The sequence below is a fragment of the Engystomops pustulosus genome, chromosome 8 (genome assembly GCF_040894005.1).
Source record: "Engystomops pustulosus chromosome 8, aEngPut4.maternal, whole genome shotgun sequence".
Lineage (NCBI taxonomy): Eukaryota > Metazoa > Chordata > Amphibia > Anura > Leptodactylidae > Engystomops > Engystomops pustulosus.
Genome location: NC_092418.1, coordinates 72,404,514 through 72,427,529, shown reverse-complemented (window position 1 = coordinate 72,427,529; position 23,016 = coordinate 72,404,514). Strand labels below are relative to the sequence as shown.

At 41.8% G+C, this 23,016-nt stretch overlaps 1 protein-coding gene across 3 annotated transcripts in view; it reads left to right on the top strand.

Moving 5' to 3' along the window:
* The first annotated feature begins 1,427 nt into the window (after positions 1-1,427).
* The window catches only part of FAM117B (family with sequence similarity 117 member B), a 30,400-nt gene continuing 8,811 nt past the window's right edge, over positions 1,428-23,016 (top strand). The window contains exons 1-6 of one of the 3 annotated variants that reach the window (XM_072121197.1): positions 1,428-2,314; positions 10,217-10,302; positions 14,790-14,882; positions 16,620-16,727; positions 19,889-20,035; positions 20,262-20,333. In XM_072121197.1, coding sequence (XP_071977298.1) covers positions 1,777-2,314; positions 10,217-10,302; positions 14,790-14,882; positions 16,620-16,727; positions 19,889-20,035; positions 20,262-20,333 — 1,044 coding nt within the window. In that variant the 5' untranslated portion in view covers positions 1,428-1,776. Of the gene's footprint in view, positions 2,315-10,138; positions 10,303-14,789; positions 14,883-16,619; positions 16,728-19,888; positions 20,036-20,261; positions 20,334-23,016 lie in introns of all 3 variants that reach the window. The other 2 variants (XM_072121195.1, XM_072121196.1) reach the window with 2 other exon arrangements.

Sequence of the window (23,016 nt, the reverse complement as noted above, 5' to 3'; positions counted from 1 at the left end):
TATTCCACATATGAGCAGACATGTGGTGAACGTATAAGGTTTGCTAGTGGCTTAACATGAAGCTGATGGGCCCCAGTGCAAAGTCTCATTTTTCATATGGGATTTTTTTCACATTCGTATGAGGTATCCCCACCGCCATGCTTATTCCACATATGAAGAGATGTGTGGTAAATATACGTGGTATCAACTTCCCCATGGTTATCTCACACATGAAAAGATGTGTGGTAAATGTATGAGGTATCACCTCTGCCGTGCTTATCTCAGATATGAAGAGAAGTGTGGTAAATGTATGACGTATCACCTTCCCCATGCTTATCCCACATATATATAGATGTGTGGTAAATGTATGAGATATCACCTCAGCCATGCTTATCCCACATATGAAAAGATGTCTTTGTGTGGTAAATGTATGAAGTATCACCTCTGCCATGCTTATCCTACATATGAAGAGATGTGTGGTAAATGTATGAGGTATCCCCTCCGCCATGCTTATCCCACATATGAAGAGATGTGTGGTAAATATATGTGGTATCAACTTCCCCATGCTTATCTCAGGCCTCTTGCACACTAGCGTTGCGTTTCACGTCAGGGTGCAATGCGTGAAAAACTGACGTTTTTGCTGCGTTTTTGTTTCATTTTTGTTCGCGTTTTTTTGCGTTTTCGGTGCGTTTTTCACGCGCGTTTTTTTAAGTCAATGGGACTTTTTCAAAGGGACCAAGGTTCGGGAATAAAATGTTTTATTTAATTGAAAAATAATGTCTTCTGATAAGTTGCAAACATCTGCGATCTATTCTTCACTGTTCCGCGCGCGTATATTATCTCCCGACAAGTTAGCAGATGTGAAGAACATTGAAGAATAGAATAAAAACAGTGAACACAGTGAACACAGGATCATTTAAGAGAAAAACACAGTGCAGAACACAGTGCAGAATAGATTACAGATGTTCGGCACATCTGCTTACTTTATTAATGTCTCTATTTACATATCTCATGCACCGGTTCTCATTTGGCTCTATTCCCATGATACAGGTCTGATTTCGATCTGTTTTTTTGTCAGGTAAAATTCTTAATGTTTGAACAGGTATTTATTGCTGTTTTATTATTAATCTCTGAGGCTGAGGTGACAGGAATGAGCCGCATGTTCCAGCCTCCATTCTCCGCTCTCCCTGTGTGCTGCTCTCAGCACTGCCATGCCCTGCACAGGTTTGTATAGAGCCATTCATAGACAGACGTTGTACTAGACAGACTCCCTCCCCCTCACAGGCTGCTGCCAGAGGCTTTCTCCTGTTACTACAGCCATGACGACAGAGGAGCCACTCGGCCCCGCCTCCCTGCGCTCTGACTGACAACCTCTGGCAGGTGACTGGATGGCGCGGAGCGGCGTATTCCCGCCTCCTCCCAGCCTCTGCCTCCTCCTTATTCCCTGGAGGCTCGGGAGCCGGTAGCTCACTGGTTCCTCTGTGTCTCGGAGACGCTCAGCAGCCAGTCAGCTACTGTTGCTCCGCAGAACGGGGGAAGTCTATTGGTGGAGGATAAGCCACCAATTAGGAGCCTGTGTGGTGTCGGTGGGCGGGGCGCAGGCGCACAGGCTGTTGTGTTGTCTCCGCGGGCTCCGCAGGTGCAGCAGCCGTCGCACCGTACCCGAGGGCCCTCCCCTCTGTTCTTCAGTGTCGCCACGGATACGCCCGGTAGCGCCGGCTGCCGGTGCATAGACTGTTCTCGCTGTGGCCTGGGGCCTCCATTTCCACACCAGAGACTCTATAGGAAGAGAAAGAGATGTCACAGCAGCGGGTGACACCGCCGGTGACTCCCGCTAATGGCAGCACAGGCGGGGCACCGGGCAGCCGCCTGCAGCCCATGAGAGCCACGGTGCCCTTCCAGCTGAAGCAGCACGGCAGCCCGACACGGACCAATAATAACAACAACGGATCCGCCCAGCGCAACTCACCCCGCAGCATCAGCCCCGGCAGAGGGAGCGGGGGCACCGGGGTGGAATCTCCTCCCGCCGTCACCAGCTCCCGGAGCAGCCCCACCGTGTCCACACAGACCGGGGCGTCTCCCACCCGAGGCCACCATCACCACCACCATCATCATCACCATCATTCCCATCATCACCACCACCATCATCACCACCAGCAGCAGCAGGCCCTGGGCTCCCCTACCTCAACCTCCCCGGGGATCTCCAGCCCTGCAGCCGACCCCAGCACCCCGGGGGCGCCCTCGTCCTCCTCCTCCCCGTCTCCGGTGTCCTTGTCCAACGTCAGCAGATCCGCCTGGCAGCAGAGGAGCTCCCCGGAGAGCGTGTCCCCAAAAGGTAAAGCCTAACCCCACTATGGGGCTGCACCCATCTAGTATCTGGGAGAGGCTTTAGGGGGGCAAGATGCAGGACTAGAAGTCATCATCACTCCACAAGAAACTGTCTGGGGACTGGCTTCCAGTCAAAATCTAAAAAAAAAAAACGTAAATGTAAACAAAATGACACAATTCCTTAATATTTTTCTCACTTTTCTCGGTTTAAAGACATTTTTATCTTCCTCGGATCTCCTCTTTGTGCAAGGTGATCTCAGGCAGTGAATAAGTGGGTATGCTGGTAGGATTGGCAATTGGTTTTTGGCCAGGTCTTTGTAATGCCCAATAAAATGAATGGATCAACAAGCGGTACATAGTGTGCTATTGGCAGGCAGTAGGAGATGAAATGTTACTAGTATCCTTTAATTATCAGTTTACATATTAGTTATCAGTTTTACTATCAGTTATACAGATGTGAGGTTAAAAACTGATATGTGAATGGACCCCAAGACCATCCAAAATGCCAAAGAGTGTGGCTGTTCTGATATGACAGTAATGGTGAGGCAGTACTACTCCAGCCAACCTTCATGGGTTTTACTATTCATCCATATGTATCCAGAGGCACATAGAAGAAAAAACGTTCCTCGCTCTATGTAGGGGTAGATAATGTCTGGAGGATAAACATTCCTGGCCTGTGCAAATGAAGCCATGCGGTCTCTAGGGGAAGAGGGTCGGGTTAGGTTCTTCAAAGGTAATTTTGCGCTGCATAGTGATTTCTGTGATGAGCAATATAATAAAGAAGTGTTTCCACTTGTAAAGGCCACATCCACATGCGCATACCATAGTGGGCATATATTGCCTTGTAGAGAACATAGCTACTAAGGATTACATTCACACAAAGGTAAAGCCTCATTGTGCTCAAGGCGTAATGTGACATTTCAGATCTACAGCAAACTCTGTCCTTCATAGCTATGGCAGGCCAAAGAAAAGGTGTACGGCCCTGACCCCAAAGGGAAACACTCAGGTCTTATGTCATAGTAAGTTGCATCCATATGGCACCACAAAGCCTAAGCCTGAGATGGCTTTGAGTGATGACTGTTTGTATGTGACTGTGCCATCCATCTCATCTAAATCACAGGCTGCCACAATTATTTAGATGACCTGGATATGGAGTCACTTACACATAGTAATGCCATTGGATGGACAGTGCTTTCAGCAACAATTGTAGGTGGAATGTGTTTTAATCTGACATATATTCTGCATAAGACTATATTTGCTTAGTTGACCTTTCTTCATTGCTTTGATCTGGAGGGGGCGTATTTTTGATGCATTATGATATCACATGAATACACTAAGTCATGAACTTATGGGAATGAGAACTGTAGTTATGAATTGTGAATAGCACTAAACTCTTCAGATAACATAGTCCCACACTGGAAGATATCCAATATACTGTATAAAGAATACGTTTGAGCTGGTGCTCTGCCCATGGTCTTTTCCCTAATACTTCAATAGTATAATAAGACTGCCGAACCAATAACAGGACCTGCTTTATGATTTATGGCACAGTCTCCAATATACGGTCATGAACATAGGCCAGTTGTACACCAGCGAGTTTGTTTTCACAAATTCTCACCATATGTGAAAGGTTTACCAAAAACTATTAAACTGAACTGACAAGCTGAATTCAAGTTAGCAGTTCATTCCAAAGGTTCTTACATTTACTATTATTCCTTTAGGGAATGTTTATTCGAAAGTTTGGGCCAAATTCCGAATACAGCTTTTCACTTGGCTTTCCAAAAAATGTTAGCATTTGATGAAGAAATCCTGCTTCTTTTGTACAAAATGATGGTTACCTTGAAGGACTTGACATCCAACCTTGGGTATCAGAGCAACACATAAGTTGAAAGTCTTTCTTCATCTGTGAAGTAGCCGGTCTGAGAAATGCAGCTGCTATAAAAGCGGCCATATATATGGTTGGCCTGCGGCTCCATGCATTCCAGTGGGGAATACGGCCATCCATGTGCGTACCATACCATGAGCGGAAAATATAAGAATATAGAGCATGTCCTATTTTCCACCAAATTTCTGTTCTGTATGGCCCATAGAAGTCAATGGAAACGTATAAAATACGGGCTGAATATGTGCTGCATGCAGCTGTATATATCGTATGTACGTGCAGGATCTAGAACCAGTGAGAGGTGCATTCTGTCAGCCAGCCATCATTTGCCAGCCCACTGAATACAGTTGTATGTACAGAACAGAAAAGATCATATGGTCGTGTGCAAGGGGCATGAATAGGATCCATACGCTGATGTGGTCTCCATGTTACGGCATTGGGATAATCTTGGGAACAGTAAACAAATTAGTCTCTTACTACAGTCTGGGATACAAGGAACATTTTGTGCCCTCTGGTTAAGGTTTACTGTTGAAATGTTAACGTCACTGTCTTTATTGAGACCCTCCTTTCCAAATTTCACTCATTTGTTTTGGAGACAAATTCTTATAGGCTTAGGGCTCATTGACATGACCGTCGGGGGGGGGGGGGGTGTATGGCTGCAAGCTTGCGGACGGTACATACATCCCCCATTGACGGCTATGGCGCATGGGCTCGGTACGGTGAGTGCAACAAGCGCTCACCGAGCTGTAGCAGCAGAAAGATAGAGCCTACTTTATCTTTGGCCGCATCTAAGGCCGTGCGGCTTCTATTTTCTATGGAGAGGGGTGGGGAGGAGCAGCGCTCACCCCCTCCTCTTCTCCGGTGCCCCGACATGTGCTTGCCGTGCTACGTCGCGGCGGGCACACTTTCGTGTGAATTTAGCCTTCGTGTTCCTTTCGGTGTTTAGTCCATGTGTTCATTTTAACAGCTCAGCTCCAAATGTTGCATTAAAGGGAACCTGTCACCAGGAGACCTATTTTTAGCCCTCCCCCAGTCCCCACAGAGCATAGTACATACACTGCCAAAGTGTTTTTGTATAAAAAATAGGTTTTACAGAAAAAAAGATATGTTATATTGTACCTTTCATTAGCATGTGCTGTGTGACTTGGCAGTTGCCTAATGGGAGGGGCTGGAAAGGAGCAGTTCCCCTCCACCCTTGGGAAACATGTGACCTTTTCAAATATATGAATAACTCCCCTCACTCGGGATTGGCTGTAGAGGAGCAGGGGGCGTCGCTTAGCCTAGTGATGGGTGTTTTCATATATTTGAAAAGGTTACATGGAGGAGCTGTTCCCCAAGGGTGGGGGGGAACTGCTCCTTTCCAGTCCCTCCCCTTTGGCAACTGTCTAGTCACACAGCAGATGCTTATGAAAGGTACAATATAACATATTTTTTTTCTGTAAAACCAATTTTTAATACAAAAACAGCGTATGTACTATGCTCTGTGAGGACTGGGGGGGTGCTAAAAATGGGTCTCCTGGTGACGGGTTCCCTTTAAATGCTTTTGTTTTGCAATATACAGTTTTATGATGTGTTGTGTAGAGATCCATTTTCCTGCTTACCACCATTCAGGTAATTACTACATAATCCAAATTCTCATGCTTCCATGTACAAGGGCAGATTCACATTGGCTCCCACCCCCCACTGAAACCATTTTAGCTGATGCAGATCCTTTCAGTGTCTTTTTCACACTTGTTTCCAGTGATCAGTGGAAAAAATTTAGAACCTAGAAAAAGCCCATTGAAAAAAAAAAGTTTCAGTAAAGCATCAGTGAAAAATTCCTCTGTCTGTACACATGGCAGATACTAGTGGGGTAAATCCCAAAGCCTAATTCCACAAGCATCAGAAACTATCTGCAATTGTCTGATTTCTGATGCATTTTTATGCCATAATTTTGCTGCGGCAGGTGGAGGGGGTGGAGATTTGTATTGCAAAGGTTGATATCTGTACCATGATTTGCAACAATTAACCCCTTAACGACCTGGCCCTTTTTAGTTTAATCACTTTCATTTTTCACTCCCCACCTTCAAAAATCTATAACTTATTTTTACTTTTTCCACGTAGAGAACTCTGTGATGCAGAAAAAAATTCCAAATACAGCGAAAATGGTAAAAAAACGCATTTGCGACTTTTTCTTGTGGGCTTGGATTTTAAGACTTTCACTGTGCGCCCCAAATGAGATGTCTACTTTATTCTTTGGGTTGGTGTGATCACGGGGATACCAAATTTGTATAGAAATTGGAATGTTTTCATACATTTACAAAAATTAAAACCTCCTGTACAATTTTTTTTTTAATTTATTTTTTTTTTAAATTTTGCCATCTGCTGGCGCTAATTACTTTTTCATACTTCATTGTACGGAGCTCTGGGTGGTGTCATTTTTTGCGATGACGTTTTTAATGCTGCCATTTTTCGGACTGTAAGACCTTTTTATAGAATTTATTTATATTTTTTTCAATTGGCAAAAAAGTGCCATTTTCCGTTACAGGGTTAAATGCAGTTAAAAACCACTATTATATTTAGCTAGCACTGATCTTTGCTGCCCGTAAGCCCTCTCCATGCATCGGGAGCCGACGCGCCGATAAGGGGATAAATGCCATGGTGTGTATTTTTCAGCAATGTGTCTATTGCATTGCTGCTGGGTATGCATATGCACTTTGTATTTGAAGCTTTAGCATATATGTGCTATAGACCATATAGATTGCACCATAAAGATGTTTTTAAAAAAAAAAAATGTATGCAAATCTTTGAAAAATGTGATTTCTGCCCATTAACACAATGTTCTTCCCAGAGCTTGTTTTGTTTTTAAGAAGTTTCAGCACTTTCTGATCCCCCTATAACAGAGATGGGGAACCTTTTAGAGCCTGTGTGCCCAAACTTCAACCAAAAGCCACTTATTTATTGTAAAGTGCCAGCAAAGCAATTTAAGCAGTAATTTATTTCTCCTTGTTCTTTGACAACTTTCAATCGTTCAGCCTCCCAAGGACACCAACACAGTTGAAAGGAGGAGGGCAAAAGTCCCCTATCATTGTAGGAAGATTCTTTGAGTCCTGTCTAGTGAACTTTATACTGGGGTGATGGCCTGGGTGCCCACAGAGAGAGCTCCGAGTGCCGCCTCTGGCACCAGTGCCATAGGTTTGCCACCACCGCCCTATAAAGTCGTTATGAAAGCTGTGTATAAAATTTTTATGATGAATAATGCACGTGGCACAGAAGGCCTCTAGCATATGGTTGGTCTCTAACAGAATATATCAGTTTCCAGTTATTGGAGGTACAAGGTGTAATCCGGTTCTTCACATCAAGATGAGTCAGCAGTGAAATCGGAGCTGCCCAAGATCAAATGTTCTTGTACAAGCTTTTTTATAATTCTCACTCATCAGTATTTTTCCATCCTAAACGGTGATTTCTAGCGAGCGGTTTTGCCGGTATGCTCATTTTTGGAGAATGAAAGTATAGTTTGCCAATTGGATGTTACCTGTTGTGGCATTCTGTCCCTTCATAGTTTGGTAGTTCAGTTGGCACTGACTGGACAAGGTTAGGCTCTCCACCCCCTGATGTAAATTTATAGTTATCCTTTTGCAGATGATCTTCTCGTTGCACCAAGTCTGTGGCTTTAGCTTAATTGTATCAAGTGAAAAACGCAGAATTGCTAGAAAATGCATATTTGGAATGCTTATAAAGTGACCTTAAAGGACATCTACAATCTAGACCAGTGATGGCTAACCTATGGCACTGGTGCCAGAGGTGGCACTCCGAGCCCTTTCTGTGGGCACTCAGGCCATCACCAGAGATGACTCCAGGTATCTTCCTGCAGTCCCAGACAGCCCAGGACTTGCTGTGCACAGAGCTATTATAAAGTGACAGCTCTACCTGGCGCTATTTTCTGCTTTATTGGTGCCCCCAGGGTGCTGGTATCAATGAAAACTGTTACAGAGAAGGGAGTATAAATCACAAATTAAATTTTTGTGTTGATAAATAAGTGGATCTTTGTTAAAGTTTGGGCACTCGGTCTCTACAAGGTTCGCCATCACTGATCTAGACTAATAAAAGAAGATGTTAGAAAAAGAAATGTTATGGAACATGTGGGAAGGACTATTCTAAAAACTTCTTTTATTATAAACCTCAAGGGCAAAATTTAGGTGATAGGGCATAAATTGCTGATCGGTGGGGGTCTCGGTGATGAGACCCCCACAGATCACAAAAACGAAGGTCCGATGGGGTCCCACTTACGTCAGTCAGACCCCTCGTTGCTCCATGAGTGTCCCCCATACGGCCGTGTGAATGTAGCTTTAGGATGGTTTACAACAGTTGGACAGCTGGACAGCAAAACACCTGGTTCTCATTCATCTTCAGTGAAAAAAATTGCACACAAAACTCATCAGTGTTTTTGATGAACGTATAGAATTCTGTTGTCTTAAAACATGTTAATCGTAGAACAGGCTATAAATTTTAGTTCAAAGGATCACGGATCAGCTGAAAAGAATTGAAATCTGGAAAAACATACAGATAATAAAGGGTCTGCAAGTATTGATGAAAATAATGGTCTTTTGGTTAACTGTCACAAGCTTATCCAATAGGCCTGTACATACAATGAACACTCTCACCCTGTGGATAGGCCTGTGGTTTATATACACTTGGCTATGTGTATACCAGGACACATCAGCGGTGCTTTATAGAAGTCTTTCCCATTGTGGTCTTACTACTTCAGCTCAATTGCTCCCCCACCTAAGGTGGTAGTCCTTCATCACTATATATACATAAATGAGCTTGTAGATGAATGTGGATCTGTTGAAAAACGGATCTTCTAAGGTGCCAGTAATTTTATGGGACAAACTTGCTGCATTAGGGGGTTATTTACATAAGATGTGAATGGCTGGTCCAGATGAAATGTAGGGACCATCTATGTTTGCCGGTTGTTGGTGAAGAAATGTGTTGGGCTTTTTGGATTTCATTCAGTGCTCTTGTTCTTGGGGAGATGAGCAGTTGAAAATATGTCTGGCAGCTGCTTTCCCTGTTGATCTCTCAAAGAATATTGACATTGTCCAGGTGAAGTGTCTGCATTTTAGAGAGGATGAAGGGTCAGGCTCTGTATTGTGTACAACCAGATTTATTTTTCCTGTGACAAACGACAACCTCTTTGGATGAAGTGCCATGTATTTTATTGGTAGGGAAAGTCTGGAAGAATCCATTGTTGTTGACCGTGAAGGGCCAAAATATTTACATCCAGGCTTGTGATACAGCCAAGGAGCTGACACGGTTGAATAGTGTACAGTTATTTATAGCCGTCTGCTGCTGTGTTGGCATTGCTGGCAGTCTTGTGTTTCTAGAACGGTGATGTTAGTAAAACAAAGTATATGTTACCATGTATTAGTTTAACTTTACTTACTGAATTAGTAAGTAATTCTTTTTAACTTGAATTGGTATGTGTATACTGTGCCTATGCTGATACTCCTACAGCCAACACATTGACGGAGAATACGTCATTCTTTTCCATCCATATCTGTAAAGGTTGTGTTCTTCTTGTAGAATCCTCAGCAGTAATTTACCTGCTGTGGATTCTAAACCTGCAACGAAAATCATTGTTTATATAAACCTAATTCACCAAGCAGCTAAAAGAAGTTACTGAGGCTAACCTGTGGTAATATTGTTCTGGGTATCCTTGGCCTACAGTGGGTTTATCGAGTGATTTATTTTCTGTTTGTCATATAGTGTGTGTTTTATGAGCTAGAAGAAAAGCAGCTTTAGGGCAAGGGTTACCGAATATATAAGAATAAAGAGCGGTGAAGTTTCTAGCAGAAGCCATGTTACTTCTCTAACAAAGTAATTAAAGTTCTCCCGGTATAAAAGAAACAGTCAAGGTTGGCAGAGAATAAATTATAAAACTTTTGCAAATGTTTTTTTGTTAAATAGGGGATAGACTACCACCACAACCATCATCACCATCTTCATCTAGTCCATCCAGTTTAATACGACGTACATCTTCCCTAGATACCCTGGCTGCTCCGTACCTCTCTGGACAGTGGCCCCGAGACCATGGACAAGTGGCTCCCTGCATGAAAGATCAATCAACACAGGTAAGTTTGTATTTCATTTATATGCTGTAGCCTGGGACTAACCACTTAACAGACAGTAGAAAGCTGAACTAACACATGCAGAAAGTGAAGGTACTTATTGCACAGGAACAGTTTGGGCTAAAAACCTACACCAAAATCAGTAGAAGGGCACCTGTTGTAATTTTTTTACAGTCCTTTTTAAGAGGCTTACACTTCTTAATGAATCTGGCGCATCTTCTGCACACCAGACTAAGAAAAGCCAAACTATGTCTGCATTTGTGGTCATGTGAGAAGTCATGTCCCCTCCTACTAAACCATGTGAATATCTGGCCCAGTATTTTTACAAATGAGGCGTGGGTAGTATAAAAAGGCAAAAGAGGCTTGTGACTTCTCAGCTGTGGGATTCGGCCGATGTGTGTTCTTTATCTTTCAAAGAATTAGTGAAACAACATTTTCTCTATTTTGTAATTGCAATCTGATCACTGTTGTGTTAATAGAGCCTATGTTAAAACCTGACATCTGCATACTGCGACTCATCAGAAGGTTACATAATCTGTATTTATGCCTTATTTTCTACAAAATGGGAAATGTCTCCTTATATTCAGTGATGTTACATTGCCTGGCTAATCCTATTATCTGTGGTATGGTCTATTGAGCCACTTTATCCAAGCTTTTAATTTGTGATAAACCATATTACCCAGACTGATGATCAGAGACAAGTGTTAAAGGGATTAGCCACTCTTTAACATAAATTGCCCATGCGCCATTACTGCCTTAATAATATTCCCTAAATGTTCACCGATTGATTCATCATCCCTGATGATTCTTTTAGTGCTGTGTACAGACTCTCTGTGCACTCTGCATAGACATGTACACTGATAAATAGGAGGGACCTGTAGAAGGAGATTGACTCATCCTTCTCACCCCTCCCCTCTCCCTTTATATGTCAGTGATATGGACTGAGAGTCTGTTAAAAAAAAAAAACACACTGGGGGCTGCCATTAGCACAGACTGAAGGAGTGAGAAATTGGAAGTTGTGTAGAGATTGAGGGCAGCAAGGTAAGAACAGGGAGAGGCTGAAGCTCTCACAGGAGGCAAAGACACAGATACATATACCGTATATTCCGGCGTATAAGACGACTTTTGAAGACAGAAAAATCTTCTGTCATGTCTGGGGTCGTCTTATACGCCGGTATTCCCGCCCGCCCGCCGTGTATTCACGGCGGCGGTCGGGTCGCGCTGCATGGAGAGGGCTCATCGGGGGCGGCGATCCGTCTCCATGGTAGCCTCGGGTCTCGGGCCTATTTCGTTTTAACCCCTTCGTTACAATGTGCTGATAGCACATTGTAATGAATGAGGAGGAAAATCCCCATATATTGCCATACTGTAGTATGGCAGTATATGATAGGATCGTACAGACACTCTAGGGTTAAAGTACCCTAGGGAGTCTGAAAAATAGTAAAAATAAAAAAAAGGAAAAAAAATAATATATATAATAAAAAAACCCTAAAATTTCAAATCACTCCCCTTTCCCTAGAACTGACATAAATATAAATAAACAGTAAAAATCATAAACACATTAGGTATCGACGCGTCCGAAAATGCCCGATCTATCAAAATATGATAACGGTTTTTCAATGCGCTTAACCCCGTAACGGAAAATAGCGCCCAAAGTCGAAAATGGCACTTTTTTGTCATTTTGAAAAATATAAAAAAAATCTATAAAAAGTGATCAAAAGGTTGTACAGTCCTAAAAATGATATCATTGAAAATATTATTAAATTTCGCAAAAAATGACACCACCCACAGCTCCGTACACCAAAGTATAAAAAAGTTATTAGCGCCAGAAGTTGGCAAAATCAAAAAAATAATTTTTGTACAGGAGGTTTTCATTTTTGTAAATGTATGAAAACATTATAAAACCTATACAAATTTGGTATCCCCTTAATCGTACCGACCCAAAGAATAAAGTAGACATGTCATTTGGGGCGCTCAGTGAAAGACGTAATATCCAACCCCACAAGAAAATGGCACAAATGCGTTTTTTTCACCATTTTCATTGCGTTTGGAATTTTTTTCCCGCTTCTGAGTACATGGCATGGAATATTTAATTAAATAAAAATTTAAGGTACAGTATGGTAACATTTACAGTAAAATGGACGATGGTAATGTTGTTGTTGTATGCCTTATGTTTATGAGCGACAGTTTTCCTGCTATATACCTGCATGTCATAAGAATTTTAATTAAAAAAAGGACCATGTTAAATTCAAATCAGTTTTTTTTTTTAATTTTTACCGGTGTTTTGTATGCGTTGGAAAAGGGGTAGTCTTATACGGCGAATATATCTTAAACTCTATATTTTAAACAGGAAAGTAGGGGGGTCGTCTTATACACCAGGTCGTCTTATACGCCGGAATATACGGTATATGCAAAAAGATGTCTAATAGAAGAGATTTATTGAAAAGTGGCCAAACCTTTTAAGGGCGCTTCTTTGTCTGATTATTGACACTTACAAATAGTCTTCTGATGATAAACAAACATACACACAATAAAGATGCATGATTGTGAGCAACAGGACTTCGTGTAAAGTGTAAATTTGTTGGCAATATAATGGGAATAAATGTTACTGAAGCATTGTACAAACAATTATTTGGGAACATCCGGCGTCATATCATGATGGCATTTTATCTTGGTTTCTGTTTCAAAGCATATCCACTTCCTGTAGAATGTCACTTGTAATACTGAGACAATGGGGGAGATTTATCAGAAGTGGCTGAGATAAAACTGTTCCAGTTGCCAATGGAAAACAATCAAGAGCTCAGCTCTCATATTATAAACTGCTGTGTGAATGTGAAAGCTGAGCTCCGATTGGTTGCCATTGGCGACTAAAACAGTTCTGCTCTGAGACACTTGATAAATCTCCCCCAATGTATCTAAGTATATGAAATTAAATATAGAAATCTATAAGCAGAATGTGAGCTAAAAACCCCACTATGTAGCAGTGAACTTTTTGGCGTAACATGAGAAGCTCTGAAGTGCCAAACTATTGAGATGGCCAAGTCACCTATACTATAGAGGTGTAACGTGAGCCTCACTGCATTGTGACAGGGGTTGTCCCAGTATTGACACTTTGTAGGATATATCTAAAAGCAGCAAGAGAGACTGTTGGACCTTCGAGGACGATGAGAACAAGTACTTAACTTGCCTCGAGTGGTCAGAATTAAGAGTGCTGGTGTGCATGCTTGACCAGCCCTCAAGTCCTGGATGGCTATCTTTCTTGGAGTTGGGAAGTATGAGTTCTCCTTACGGAGACTGCCAGTTAAGGCCACCATGTAGGCGTGTGGAGACTTAAAACCATTGACGCTCCACTAGGGGGTTTATGGGAAATATACAAATACATTTTCCAGGATGGGGTAAGGAAAAGCACGCCTTTTGTAGCTACATTGTAAGGCAGCAGCTTGATATCAAGCAAGACCTACAAGAAGCCTTATACTGGTGTGGTTTTAATCCCACATGTCATATCTATTCCAGAAGGAACAGACTCCCAACTGTAGACAGCACTGTTTCGACCTGGTTGGGCTTTTTCAGTACAGGGCTGGTTGGGCTTTTTCAGTACAGGGCTGGTGTGGTTTTCCTTACCCCATCATGGAAAACGTATATATTTCCCAGAATCCCCTAGTGGAGCGTCCATTGCTATAAGTCTCCGCACGCCTACACGGCAGCCTTAATTGGCAGTCTCCGTAAGGAGAACTCTTACTTCCCGACCCTAGTCGGCCAAACCAGTTCCCTAAACTGTATGGAAGAGTTCCAACCAGGTAAAAACAGTGCTGTCTACAGTTGGGAGTCTGTTCCTTCTGGAATAGATATACTGGGTTGGTTTTAATCCCACATCATGTCATAAGGCTTCTTGTAGGTCATACTTGGTGTCAAGGGGGCTGCCTTGCAAGGTAGCAAGAGGAGGCATTGTTTTCCTAATCCCATCCTGGATATTTGTATATTTTCCCCCACGTGGAAACTAATGGAGCACTTTTTGACCATGTGTGCCAATTCTCCATCCGTACAGGATACATGTGTGGCTCCCTCTCCTTGTGATAGGAGTGTCAAATGGGCATTAGGCTTAAAAAATAATAAATAAAATCAGTCTTTTTAAAGAACAAATATACGGACCTGGGCATCGAGACTGCTTCTATTTTATTGCTGAATTATCTACATTGTAATAATCAAGTAGATAATTGTTCTGGCACCTGTTGCGGTCATAGAATAAGGTATAAAATGTGTTGCATTATTATTATAGGGATTTAGTTTCACTCTAGATTGTGAAACGGTGCAGTAGGCCTTTTTATATTTTACTTGGTTCTATTTTATTTTGGTTAAGGCAAAGATTAAAAGTGAGTAATGCAAGTCATTGTACTCCCAAGTTTCCTTTGTTTGCTCCACACAGTAATTAAACAGCGTATGCACACAATAGAAAAATGTCAACTTTTTTCTCCCCTTCATCTATTATGCAGACTGAGAGTGCTTGGGCCGAGGAGTACGCTGAAAAGAAGAAAAGCTCTCACAAGCGATCTGCATCCTGGGGCAGCAACGAGCAGTTGAAAGAGGTTAGCCAGCTGCTGTGTGCGGATTAATGGGCCCCTGTCTGCCCTCATGTATCCTCTCTTGTGTGGTCACCTATTCTTCAGACAGGCCGTTGGGGGAGTGAGCCGGCTATTGTCATGCCATAGCGTTCCACTGTATGCTTGTTTGGTTCTGCATCTTGTAGCTGTACATTTAATTATTTGGACATATTTGTGAATTGTATCTAAACGAAAGAGGGGGACATGAAGTAAGTTAGTTTATGCAACGTCTGCACTAGACAAGACAACCCACACTGCACATAGGCCAGTAAACTCCTAACTTACAATATGTCAAACCTACCCATAATGAATGCATCTTTCACTGTATGGAAAAATATGGTTGACTGTAAGTTTTACACAACAAAGTATAACTTGTTATGGCCTACAGCTATTCAGTAAGTGCATACACAGATTTTATGCAGTCAGTGCTTGGACCATAGAATTCTGTTTGCTCTCTAGAATTCTGGCTTTAAAAAGTTGCACAATAGGACATTTATGACTTTATTATTTTACTTACTTGGACTAAAACATGCAAAAAATTTTAAACCTTTTTGTATATTATCATTTATGAAAATGTTTTGTGGGAAATTGGGCATAGTCAGATATTTCCGGAATACCCTTTTGAACTATGAACGGCTGATGCAAAAATACATATTGCTATAATTAAACAAATGCACTGGGTCAGCCAGTGTATGATGGGAACCCGCCCTCAAGCTGGATCTATCAGAAAACTCTGGGCTCCTGATAAATCCTGACAACACAATGGCGCCGCTATAGGCATTTCTACACCAGGTCCGACCTAGTGTAGAATTGCACTGTAGCCCGTGCACCTCAGGACGGAGAAGTTGCTATTCCAGACTATGCATCTTAAATTGCAACTAAATCATGGCTTGTACACCTGTTTTCTGGCCTACAGAACCCCGGTCCCCCCCCCCCCCCCCCCATGTCATAATTCACAATTTTGGATCTCAAATCGTTTACTTTTATGATTCAAAAAAATTAAGCACTATCCAAATTAAAGCAAATAATTGCTGATTTAAAGGGACACTGTCAGATGTTATCCCACTAAACTACTAGCATCCTCACCTATACAAAAACTCCAAAGTCATGTGAAAATGAGCAGAGAAGATTCATATTCTGCCTGTCCAGTTAAGAGTCAGGGGGGTTGGGGAGGGTCACTTCAAATGCCTATATCTTCGGTGTTAGGACACCAAAATCTTCTAGATCTTAAAAGAATCCCATCTTTTAGATCACATCAGGCTTTGGTTCTATGTTCCACAGAACTAAAGATACAGGAAATTAAAGAAGCAGGGCGGAAACCGGATCTTTACTTCATGCTCTTATTTACAAATGTGTCTGTCTGTATTTCTGGTTCTGTAGATCACAGAAGAACAAGCCTGATGACATGTGGTGTTCCAAATCGCTCTGCAGGTGTCCTTTTGAGCTCTCATATGGGTGGTCATAGGCTGGACCAGACAGCCTGGCATGGCCCATTTGACAGTAGAGTTATAGAAATAGGATACTGATTGCTTGATAATGGTGTGGACTGGGAGTACAATAAAAATTGTAACTAACCCATTTTGGAGCGATGTCTATGAAGTGCAAAAAGTTTAGTTTGGTGAAGGTGATGAAAGATCCTCTTTCAATACCTTGTGATGTTACAGAAATGTTTTTTTGTGATGACTAAGTTGATAGATGCCTGCTATTTTGATTTCTTGTCAGATTGCAAAGTTACGCCAGCAGCTTCAAAGGAGTAAACACAGCAGCAGACACCATCGGGAGAAGGACAGGCAGTCTCCATTCCATGGAAACCACACTGCTATTAACCAGGTAAGAGCTGGCCCTGCCCTGCAAGCAATACAACAGATACTTCAGAGACTGTCTATGATCTAACATCAAATAAAGGAAGTAGAAGAATTGCATATCTCATGAGGGTTTCCTTATGCAATCAGTCAGGCAAAATAATGTTGACTCCTGCAGACTCCTGCAGTGTATTGTTCTCTGTATGTTTTACAACATACCATTTCCTAAAAATGGCTTAAAGGGAAAACTCCTTGGCCATTTGGAGCATAGCTACATGATTGATTCAAACCCCGCGCCTGCTGTATCTAATATCTAAATATCCAACCGTATGGGCGCAATTGCTGGGTGCATTCTGAGCCTGGCTCGGTTCTAAGTAAGGTCCAGCTTGGTATACAACTGCGATAAAGCCCACTGCGCTTCACCCCCCCCCCCCCCCCCCCCCCCCCCCCCGTAATTCTTGGCTCTGCAATGGGAATTGTGACTATGTTGCGGCTTGTACACCACTATTCAGGCGTATATGGTGTGATAAATCTCCCCGATTTGTCTGATGGAGGCGGGTCCGTGTTTTTCCTGGTGAGATGCCTGCATCCAGAGAGAAAATGACTAGAAAGGCCATGAATTGAAAAACCACATCTTTACTCGTTCTCCACTGTTCTGAAACGTCTAACACATGCCAAACTTTTAACAATTTTATAATTGTAGCTCCAATTGGATTTTTAAATTTTTTTGCTGTAATGGGAACAAGGTTTATCAATAAACTACATTAGACACCTTACAGCTGATCATTGCAGCCTGGGACTATAGTACCGTATATACTCGAGTATAAGCCGACCGGAGTATAAGCCGAGACCCCTAATTTTACCACAAAACCTGGTAAAATCTATTGACTCGTGTATAAGCCGAGGTGGGAAATGCATTGGTCACAGCCCCTTCCCCCAAGTATATAGCCAGCAAGCCCTCAGAAGTATATAGCCACAGCCCCCCAGTATATACCCTGCCAGCCCCTGCCCCCCAGTATATACCCTGCCAGCCCCGGTGCCCCAGTATACCGCCTGCCAGCCCCGGTGCCCCAGTATACCGCCTGCCAGCCCCGGTGCCCCGGGCAATATAGCCTGCCAGCCCCTGTGCCCCGGGAAATATAGCCTGCCAGCCCCTGTGCCCCGTTATTGAGCCGGACCCCCGCCCCATTGATGTAAAAAAAACAATCAAAACTCACCCTTTCCGTGGCCCCCTCGGGTCTTCTATGTGATCCGGCAGCAAGCAGCAGGTCCGTGCCGCGCACAGCGCTGACGTCAGCCGCTGACATCACAGTGTGTGCCGGCACACACAATACTATTGCAGCGGCGGCGGCTGATGTCAGTGCCTGTGACATCGCACGGACCTGCCACTGACCGACGGATCACACAGAAGACCTGAGGGGGCCGCCGGAAAGGTGAGTTTTGATTTTTTTTTGTGTCGATTTTTGTTTGACTCGAGTATAAGCCGAGTTTATGTTTTTCAGCACATTTTTTGTGCTGAAAAACTCGGCTTATACTCGAGTATATACGGTAATAGCATCCAGAGAGCTTCACCAGAGGTCACAGTGGTCAGAGAGGCCCGCATGTAACTAGGGGTCGTCTGTAAGTTGGGTGTTCTTAAGTTGGGGACTTCCTGTATAAGTTCAATATCTTGTGGTTGTGCTGACCCAAAGAACAAAGGGCGGTGTGAAAGCTACGACATTACAGCCTATTAAAAAATGCTGTAACTGCGTTTTTGAATTTAAAAAACTTAGGGCTTTTAAGAAAGAGAAGGGTAAACATTAAAGGGCTTTGACTTGGATGGTTAAAAGCACATCTGTTTGTAACAAAGTATGTGTTTATCTCTTATTTTTGCTGATGGCTCCTTATGATTTTAGCTTTGGGACCATATTAAAGAGTTGGCACTTTCTTATTAGTACAAGCATTAGTTTGTATATACACATTTAGCAGATCACGGATTCAGATTGAGAGGGTTTATGTGCTTTACCATATGCAGTTACTGTTTCTGCTCCCCCATGCAGAGGCAGTGGGCCCCTAGAAATGTTTGTCCCTTCTGATTTGTATTCTGCAAGTGCTTACCCCCTGCTGGGTGCCACAGATTTACCACACACATAAGCCCTAAATGCAGGTTGCCAGCTGCCACTTGTGTAAAGGCCAATCTGCTCCCCTGGCCCTCTTTTTAGCTGGTAACATGCAGAAGGCTGGAAGTACTGGCTTCCCTTAAAGAGTAAACTGTTTATTATGTAGATCCAAGTGAACTTGTGTGTACAGCCGCATTGTAATTTGTGGTGAGCTTTAGTGTAGTATTGTAAGGCATGTACTACAGGTTTTTTGGGAAAGTGAGTTGCTCTAGGTTTTAGTGTAGAAACTAATTTCTACTTAACCATTTCATGGTCTGTTTGTACCATTTTGTTCATGAAAATAAACTAAGTAATAAAGAATAATTTTATATTTTACACCCTTGAGTATAAGATGGGGATCCCACTTTTATTATATTCATGGGTGCCATTTTCACATAATATTGCTGATATTTTAGGTATAAGGGATTTTCATGGCTAAAAATAGTGGTGACCTTCCTTAATAGCTTATTGGTTGCGGGGGACATAATTAATAAAGGTATAGTGTCAGGTTAACTTTTTGGGGGACATGAAGGGTCCTTTGCTACCTGTTAAGCCTCACTGCCAAAGACAATTTTTATTCTAGTCTCTGCTTATAAGATGCTAATAACAGGCTGGGGGGTTGTATAGTGTTGGACCCCCACCAATTTAATATTGATGACTAAAGTTACGAGTCAAATTTAGGCTATAAAAAGTCCACCACTTGTTCATATATAGTATTTAGTTGAGCCTATATTGCTTGTTTTGAATCAATACAGAATATTAGAAAAAAGAAACAAGAATACAAAATGTATGGGCAAACTACAATAGAAAATACATTATTAGAATATCCAGAAATAAAATACATCTAAAAAAAAAAAAAAAGGGAGACAGTTTAAACACCCTTTATAAGTATCACAAATCTTGACTAATTGTTTGGGAGTTTGGTTTGATAACATTCCTGAACGAAGAATAATTTAAGTTTTGTTGTTCAATCCTAACTATCACTTGGTCATTTGTTGAGGGATGTTTGTGCCTCTTCAGTCATTGGTCTTTTCTGTAAACTTTCCTACAGACCTCAATGTCAAAGAATGTACTCACTCCAATGACCATACCCATCACCAAATCGTCTGGCTCAAGGTTTCGGAACAGCGTGGAAGGGCTAAACCAAGAGATTGAAATCATCATTAAGGAAACCGGAGAGAAGGAAGAACAACTCATGGTAAGTGCATATTCCTTTCTACTCTGGAGCCGTACCCCAGTTACTGGTTCTTGATGGTAATTTACGACTTACCATTGAGAAGGCTCTATTCACTTTTCTCCGCTGCACATGGAATCAAGAAGCATTTTTATTTTTTTAAGTTTTCACCCTCCATATTATGGGTTTATTAAGGAGGGTGGGTTGCTCCAATATTCATCTTGAAGCATATATCCTTGTGGTTTCCCAGCATGGAGACTGTTCAGGCCTTCCTGATGTCAATGGGAACATTACAATGAGTTTCCAGCATCTGCACCCCGAGGTAAGTTGTTGCTGTGTGTGGTATTATTTTACTTTCTGTGTATACATTCTCCTTAATAATTTTTGTTTTATTAAGTCGGAAAACTAAGTGCATTACTACTAATATGTTAGCATGTACTTTACATTTTTGATGTAATAAAGTTCCAGCTTTGTATTTTACTCTACTCACCTGCTATATGAATGGAAAATTAACCTGTGCTCTGCTAGGCTCATATCATCCTCGAAGTACAAAAACATAAGCGCCCTCACAAGTGAATGGTGACTTGACCATATTGTTAAACATATAGTCGCCTACCGGACAGATTTACTGGTACAGCCCTTTATAGCAACTGAGGATAGAAATAAATTATAATTTGGTTAGAGAGGACATGTCAGCTTTTAACGTGTTGCTTCATTTATGTACTTCTTGGCGCCATGAAATGGCAATACTGGAACTTCCTTAGACAATTTTGCCCTTTTACTGTAATATCTGGATTTTATATTGTGCAAATATTGGAATTGCATGTCCCAACCAGGGCAGTTGTTAATCGCTTGCAGTTTATGAATGTCTGAAGCACGCAGATTTTCACACCGGGATAGCAATTGTTTTTACCCATATTTTAGGGTTTTAAGGCCATTGATTTTCTCCTTCTCCATGTACTAACCCCTGCTGAGAGCAGCACTTGGACAATATAAATCTGGCAGGATATCTTCAGAAATTTTGTGTTGCAGCAGTTCTGCAACTGTTTTGCCTTCGAGTATGCTGCACTAAGAGAAGTGAGTAATTGCTTTGATTTCAGTCAATCTAGTATGTAGTTTTAGTATCGCTCTATATTGAGGAAATGTTGCCATGTTATAGAGAATCTTGTAGATGTGTGGATATTTCAGTATGGCTATCTGCCTGATGTTTTTGAATTTCTATCAACCACATTTTCCTTTGTCTGAGTATGTACAGTTATTACCTAGAGCTTCTTTTTGGGGTAAGGTTTCTAGATATAGATGTCCATAATATAAAAATGTCCATTGTTACATACTATATTAAAGAAGATCAAAGCTAATAGAAAAGAAAGTTGAAAAGTTGCCTGTACCAGTGACTTACTGTAGGCAAATCCTCTGCTTTCTGAATAGTTGTAAAATGCACTACATTCACAATGTATTAATTGTATAAAAGGGTTTATGTGTTACATTTTAGCTTTGATGTTTAAAGAAGCCCTTGCCCTTCTGCTTTATTGAGTCTGTGCAATGAATGCCATGTCACCACTTCACATCCAATGGGACTAGTGCACATCCAAAGGGGAGAGTATAGGTGTAGTTTGTTTAATACTTGGAAACCCCATTTTGGCCAGGGACACATGACATGGAATAGTTAAAGGGAGACTTGCTGGTCTGCATCAATTTACATCAGTGACTTCCACATCCATGCTGCAGGAAAGTGTCAGTGTAAGATTTGTGCTTTGGGTTTAGAATCCATGGCAAGCTGATGATATCTGTGATTTCTAATTGCTTAATTGAACGGTTGTGGGAAATAAGTAGTAAAGCTAATGTTATATATCCACAGTCCCCCACCCAAAATACTCATAAATGAATTGCAATTCCTGTTTTGATTTTCTTTTAGTTTTTTGCTTTTTTTCTGATTATTGACGATCACTGTCCACTGCTTCACCTATATTTACTATTATTTACTAATAAATAGCCATTTTTACATTTTGGTGGGAAAACCTATGGCAGTCTGTCTACAAGGGAACCTGGAACCAGGTTTTACACCACCAAAGTAACAACCCCCTCTGGGTATGACTTTTTTTTAGCATTCACTCTTTTGTGTTAAAACTCACCTGTTTAGCTACAGCTTCCAGAGTGGTGATGCAAATGAGGTTAGAAGAGAAACTTTTTATGCCTGAAATGAGTCGTGCTAAAAATATTTGCGATTATTATTGTGACTACGTATTCCTGCCCTGTTCCTGCACAATATTTTAAAAAACTTGTAAACTTTATTTTGCAGATGTAGTTTTGCCCAGTGGTCGCACCTTCCTCCGGGACATGGGGGGCGCAGCCATTATTATATACCGATGCATGATAAATTCCCCCCTATGTCTCTTACTGCCCGTTTTTAATTACCAGCACTACCCTGATCTGCTGGAAAAGATGTGAATCACGTCTTTAAAATTACACTGAAACCTGGTTGTAGGCGCTACAGAGCCCAGAATTGTGAAATTTGAAGTGATGCTAAAAGACCCTACCTAAAATAAGGAATGATAGAAAGGACGTTTCATATCCTACCAGAGTTGGCTTGTTAGTTAGTGGTGTAAAAACTGAAGTGTCCCTTTTAACTTGCTAGTTGCTACTAACCTCTTCTTTATTCCTAGTGGTTTCTGTGTTTCATGTGACTTATGATTCTGGGAGTCCAAGCCTGACTGCAGCTTTACTGTATTAGTTGGATTTTGCAGCATAATTTGATAACATTTGTCATTTAATAATGTTATTTGTCATTTGTTACTTTGTGGTTTTCCATATTTGCTACACATTAGGCTTTTATTGTCCATAGTACAAATTTAGTGCCATGTGCTGTATTCTAAGGATGTCATCTTGTTTGGAAACCCTGTTGAAAACCACATTGGGAGCTGCATGCCCTGGGCCCTGTACACTTGATAGATTTTAGGTGCAGTGAAATGTTTTGATCCTTTAGAATTGGTGACCATGCTGAATAG